We start from the raw sequence: 6,651 nt of genomic DNA, 5'->3' as shown, positions 1-6,651 counted from the left end.
TCTTGGTTTTTTTTTTTGTTTGTTTGTTTTCTCCACACACTCTCTTGCCTAGTCTGTGGGTCTCAGTGTGCCAGCTGAAATCTTGTCCTTAGCTCTTTTATAGCTACTGTCTTCAATGGGAGTCAGAGAAGGTCCCTCCCCCTGAAAGCTCTGTCCCATTAATACAGTAGAGAAAGACTGAGGTGTCTGCTTTCTCTGTGGATTAAAACCACTAAATTCATTCCTTTAAAGCGTATTATAGTGCTTGTTTGTCAACACCTAAAATGTGGAGGCTGGCTTTCACAATTGCTGACATCTTTTGGCAAGATGGTTCAAAAGGCCTTTTTTAAAAAGAAGAGCAGCAGCTCAGGTCACAGGCTGTTATTTTGTTCATGGAATAAATTTTGTCAAACTCTAAGAACTTTTATTGGAAAAAAAATATTCAAGCTAATCAAGCTCTACCACATTTAGATATTAAATGTCCAACTATAAAGGACTTTTATGAGTTTTTTCTAGTCTGTCTCTACTCTTTCGCACCAATAATGAATCATCTGGATGTTTCCGTGTTGATTCCTCTCGGACATTAGGATGTGTATTTATCACATACAGATTGTATTGTATTAATTATGTATTAATATGTAAAGTGTGACCATTTGTTCTGCACTGTTGACTACATAGGAGCAAAATATTACAGTAAAACTTTGAACAAATTAGCCTCAAACCATTCCTGCACCACAAACATGGATCAAAGAGATGAATCCTCTGGATGTTTTCTCGTTGACACCCCCCCCCCCCCCCCCCCCCTTGAATTTAATAAGGAATTATGAATTTATTATATGTATTGTATTGTATAATATGCATTATTGATTAGCCTGTACTATTATGTAAAGTAGACAAGGTGTGATCATTTAGACTTTTTCACTGTGCATTGGAATTTCTTTTACGTAGTATAGTTAGTGGTACTAATTAGCAGTGTACTGCTGTAGGAAAACTATAGCTAAGGTGCCCTTGAGCAAGTGTCTCACCCTTGAACCACCCCAGGGAAGCATGACCAAAAGTTTAAGATCATTAACATGACTGTGTGTAAACTGACAGAATGAAGCAGAGCTTTGCTGTAATTTAAGTGTCTCTCCAAAGTGTCTCTCTAAATTCAAAATGTTATTAAACCTGCTTATATTATAAATTACATCAAATCATGACTAATAAATTCATAGTTTTCCTCAAGAAAGAAAGAAATTCATACATACATATTATATCTTGTAATACAGCTTTATAATAAAAACTTGAGTTGTGACATTTTTGGTCAACATTATATTGTTACCCTTATGTTGAATTAGACACAGGTTACCAAAAGAAACCTTTTAGAAACCTTTCATAAAACATTAGGATGCCTTTTTAACATCTGGCTTATTTAGGTTTTTTCAGCTAGAACTGTCCCTGTAAAATAAATTAATAAAATAAAATATTGCTCATCTAAATGGGCATTTTAATGAATTATATTTTGTCAAGAAAGCATTACATTAACCACATGTTGCCACATTATCAGTGGCTACTAGATGCCAAGTTACAGATCTTAACAATTGCAAATAAAATAGAGTATACATATTTCCACAGTTACGCTTAAAATATACTTGTAAAAATGTGTTGGTCATTATGCGGATGAGAATATGTGGCCCTACAGACAGGAACATCAGCCTAACGGGTGTTTCCTGTGTTTACATTTCTAATTTTGTAAAAAATTAAAAAATGTAGTCTTGTAAAACAGTTGACTGTAAAAAAGTTTTGTCTTTTTCTTTTCTGTATCACAATGACATGCTTTGTCAATAAATTACAGTACAAACAGTAAAAGCGTAACTGAGAATCCTGTCAAATCCCTTGCAGTGTCTACATTTATACTGCTGAAATTGAGACATGCCATACTGAAAAAGTGCAGCCTTCTGCATTTTCAATCATTGTCATCAAAACCTTACCCACAGTATACAGAAAATACTTAGAGTACGCTGTTACATTGACAACATGGCTAAATATTTTAACTATCTTATTGTTTGTAAACTGACAGGTTCACTGACCTAAATATTTACTTTGGATTTTGAGCAAGTTATGCATTATGCATTTGCAGGTAATCCACTGTTGAGTGGAAAGAAATGCACTTACTGTTTTGCACATGTTAAGGATGACTTAATAATTAAGAATATTAGAAATATTAAATGTGTCCAAAAGTTAGGATGTGGCGGACAAATCTTTGATTCTAACTTCTGATCTTCATCTCTGTACAAGTATATGTCCATCTGATCTTACTCTATGTTTTGAATCAAATAGATAGACAAAATTAGAGAGAGAGAGAGAGAGAGAGAGAGAGAGAGATAGAGATAGATGATTGAATGTTTTATGGTTTTCTGCTCTCAAAGCACTTCCTCTTGGCATATCAAAAATAATGACAACAGACGTCCTGCTTTCCTACCAGCATGCTGCAGCTAATGCCTTAACATTAGGTTCATTACCCGGCATAATTATATCCCTGAAAATATGAATGAATCACTTAGCTGAAAATAGCAGCACTGTGATCATTACTGCCTGGAGGACCAACAGAAGGTTGAAGTGCCTGAAGAAGAAATTAAAGATTCCAGTTCAGACTGAAAGAACAGATTTCAGATGTGATATACATGCACAATTTTGAAGGTAGAAGATAACGTTTTCGGTGCGCAACTATTTGTCTACAATTCAAACTTCTCCTATGAAGACATATTTTAAATGATTACAACAGTGTTTCACTAGATCTATATTTATTCATGTATACTCTAGCCTCTACCTATGAGTGGCCACAGGAGGAGTTTATTAATAAGTGCTTATATATGCTTACAATTACATCACTGTCATTAAGGCCATGGCGTGCTCATCATAATCAGGATTACAACTGTTTGTGACTGTTTGTGAGGTTTTAACATTATACTTGTACAACTAGCAAAAAATAACTATAGCTAATATCAGAATCATTTTGGGGCTTTACAAAATCCCACCTGTCAAGCTCTCTGTGTCTCTCACACACATAGACACACACTGCTCTAACTAGGACATCTCTCATCTCCTTCACTCCATTTGTCAGGAGATTCACACTGACATCTTTTCTCCACACCTCAACTACCCATTTCAGCTTTACTTCAGGAGTTATTTAAAACACACTGGCTGTATTTGCCTGCCTCCACTTGGAATAATTCTCTTGAAACTTTATCTTGACAACCATTTTTGAGTGTCTCAGACTGCTGCTGCAGCAGCTGTCAAAACATTAGAATGTTTTTCTGCTTGCTCTTCAAACTCAGGTTTTTCTTTTTCTCTGCACCATAGATATTTTACTTTAGGGCATTATTATTGTAGTCAAGATGAGCAGGAACATTGTTTTTTTTTTTTTTTATTCACCAACACTGAGAAACATTTCGGTACCGGAAAAAAAAATCCATGAGTAAAAGAGTAACGTTATTTCTTGAATCCGATGGTCGAGATTGTAGACAGGGTGCAAACTACTGGGGAGCTCGGCTCCTCTTAACAAGACGGTAGCTCCCCTGATGGATCATCCCTGAATACATTTCTATAGGCTATGTGTTTATGCTTTAACGATTTACTTTCATGTTTAGAGAGGCTGCTGTCAGCTCACCTGACTGATCCTCTCGGAGTGACGGGAGATTCAAATAATCAATGACGTTATTTTGCTGTACCTCGTGCGTAAATGCGCGCAGCGTCTTTCTTAATGGGGAGACGATTCATCCTCTTTCACTTTGTAACTTGCCCAAAACTGTCAATAAAACGCTTCATAAAACAGCTATGAACAATGTCGACTAATTGACACAGTAATAATTACAGTTTTATGTCTTATTGTAATCAGTGATTAAATTACTGAATTGATTAAACTTTTGTTTTATTATGCATACTTTTTTTTAGCCTATAATCACGTTTTGCCGTCATGCCCATGTTGATTTTTCCTCACACCCATCTAACTAGCTTGTTCTATATATTTACCTGTAAAAGTATTAAGAGTTTAAATCATTTAAGCGTCTATTATAGTAATCATTTAAACTTTTGTTATTCCATGTCATTGTTATTTTATTAATTACACCCCACCCCCCCAATCAAGTTTTGCTGCCACGCCCATGTTGATTTCCCTCGCACACATCTAACTAGCTCATTGTTTATATTTACTTGAATACTAAGTGTTTGAACAATTAAACGTCTATTATAGTAGGCCTAATTATTTTTCTATTGAAAAAAAAAAACGTTAATCGTTTCAAACACCTTTTGAACTGTTTTTTTTAAACGCTTTTCTCTACAGTTCCGCTGGTGGCGATAGCGCGCTTCATACCTTATTCGCCAACCTGTTATTAAAGAAACGAAGAAGACGTAGAGCGGAAGCTACGCCAAATGTTGTCATGGCGGCTCACATGTAAATCGCCGAGCTTCAGAAATTGAATAAAACATCTTTTTTAAGGAGATTTGAAGGTACGTGGCTGCATATTATACCAGAGTGAAATATTAACAACCTATTGTCAGTTCAGTTGGTCCGATAAACTGGGCGACCACCTGATAATCTTGTAAATTAGCTGATAAATCAACAAACTGCACTTCGTTGCCAACTTGATGCAGAGCTAACCTACGATGATAACCGCTGCTAGACAGAGCTAGCTCTGGTTAGTCATGCAGTTTTAACAACCTTTTCATCTGTGCAACTGCACAACTATGGTGCCGTTAAAATGTAGTTTAATTTGTTATTAATTTATTCTGTTATCCCATAAACTGTGGTATCTCTAACGTTACAGATGTAAGCGCTTGTCTATAAGGTTGTGTTTCTTGGTAGCAAGACTAGCTAGAGACAGTTGCATTTATTGAATGAACATGGCCTGCTCTGTCAAAACTAACACACTTTAATGTTGTTTACAGGTTCAAGTAATCTTAACTGGCCCTCTGACTCCTAGGACAAAAAAAACCAAAAACATGAGCACTCAAGTAAGCAACAAATTCAAATAGCTTCATATTTACACTCAACATATCCTCCCTTTTTTGTTTTCTGGGTGAAAGGATTCAAAGATTAACTTTAAAATTGTGCTTTGATTTCAGTACAGCATTCTTTTCAAGCAAGAACACGGTGAGTAACATTATGAATGAACAGATCTCAATGTATAACTAAAGCTAATTTCCTTCTCAACAAGTTAGCAGTGATTTTCCACAGAATGTTCTGTTATTCAGAACTACTACTTTTTCCTCTATTTAAACCTGTCTTGTTGCTGAACGATGAAATAAAAATCCTGTGATAGTCTGTTTTCCTTATTGTCAACACATCCCTTATAAGACTGCTTTCTACTAACAAGTGTTGTCCAGAGCTTGATATAACTTATTCCTTTGTGCTATAGAGCTCCATTGTTCTCCAAAATCAATTAAAACACACACACACACGAGCCACACCATTGCACATACTCATTTATTATCATGAACATGATGATTACTGTAGTTTTATGTTGAGTCAATCCCACAAACATCATCCTACTGTAAATTCTCACTAGAGCATCAAATGTGATTCACATCTTCATTAGAAATAAATGGGGTCTTGGCTGAGAACCACTGTCTGGGTAGGGAAGTATTCAGAGTCTAATAACGTGGGTGTTTTCATGGGATTTGTTGACAATAACAAAAATATAATAACAATACCAGACTTTCCCAGCCCTGCTTGTTTCTTGCTATGAAACACCTCTTGTACTCACACTATCCTCAGAGTTTTAATGTGTGTTTCCTCTCAGCACACGATGATGCTATCTGGACAGCGGCGTGGGGTAAAAGTGAGGCTGATGGGACGGAAACTATTATCACTGGCTCACTAGATGATATGGTGAAAGTCTGGAAATGGTGAGAATAGAATAGAAAAAAATAAAGTGTGTGTGTGTGTGTGTGTGTGTGTGTGTGTGTGTGTGTGTGTGTGTGTGTGTGTGTATGTATGTATGTATGTATGTATATGTGTATATATATATATATACATACACACACACACACACACGTTGGTACCCCTCCACAAAAAACGAAGAATGCACAATTTTCTCTGAAATAACTTGAAACTGACAAAAGAAATTGGCATCCACCATTGTTTATTCCACATTTAATAGAAATCAGACTTTTCTTTTGATTGTTTATTCAACACAATATTGTAAATAATAAAACAAATGAAAATGGCATGGACAAAAATGATGGGACCGCTAACCTAATATTTTGTTGCACAACCTTTAGAGGCAATCACTGCAATCAAACGTTTTCTGTAGCTCTCAATGACACCTCTGCACCTGTTAACAGGTAGTTTGGCCCACTCTTCCTGAGCAAACTGCTCCAGCTGTCTCAGGTTTGATGGGTGCCTTCTCCAGACTGCAAGTTTCAGCTCTTTCCATAGATGTTCGATAGGATTCAGATCAGGACTCATAGAAGGCCACTTCAGAATAGTCCAACGTTTTGTTCTTATCCATTCTTGGGTGCTTTTAGCTGTGTGTTTTGGGTCATTATCCTGTTGGAGGACCCATGACCTGCGACTGAGACAGAGCTTTCTGACACTGGGCAGTACGTTTCGCTCCAGAATGTCTTGATAGTCTTGAGATTTCATTGTGCCCTGCACAGATTCAAGGCACCCTGTGCCAGGCGCAGCAAAGC

At 36.5% G+C, this 6,651-nt stretch overlaps 1 protein-coding gene across 1 annotated transcript in view; it reads left to right on the top strand.

Moving 5' to 3' along the window:
• The first annotated feature begins 4,317 nt into the window (after nucleotides 1-4,317).
• Nucleotides 4,318-6,651, top strand: part of wdr61 (WD repeat domain 61) — a 9,654-nt gene continuing 7,320 nt past the window's right edge. The window contains exons 1-4 of the mRNA XM_046038579.1: nucleotides 4,318-4,467; nucleotides 4,906-4,971; nucleotides 5,083-5,110; nucleotides 5,760-5,865. Of these exons, the coding sequence (XP_045894535.1) occupies nucleotides 4,960-4,971; nucleotides 5,083-5,110; nucleotides 5,760-5,865 (146 nt within the window). The 5' untranslated portion in view covers nucleotides 4,318-4,467; nucleotides 4,906-4,959. The remainder of the gene's footprint in view (nucleotides 4,468-4,905; nucleotides 4,972-5,082; nucleotides 5,111-5,759; nucleotides 5,866-6,651) is intronic.

This window comes from Micropterus dolomieu, linkage group LG22 (assembly GCF_021292245.1).
Source record: "Micropterus dolomieu isolate WLL.071019.BEF.003 ecotype Adirondacks linkage group LG22, ASM2129224v1, whole genome shotgun sequence".
Taxonomy (NCBI): domain Eukaryota; kingdom Metazoa; phylum Chordata; class Actinopteri; order Centrarchiformes; family Centrarchidae; genus Micropterus; species Micropterus dolomieu.
This window is presented reverse-complemented; position numbering and strand designations above follow the sequence as displayed.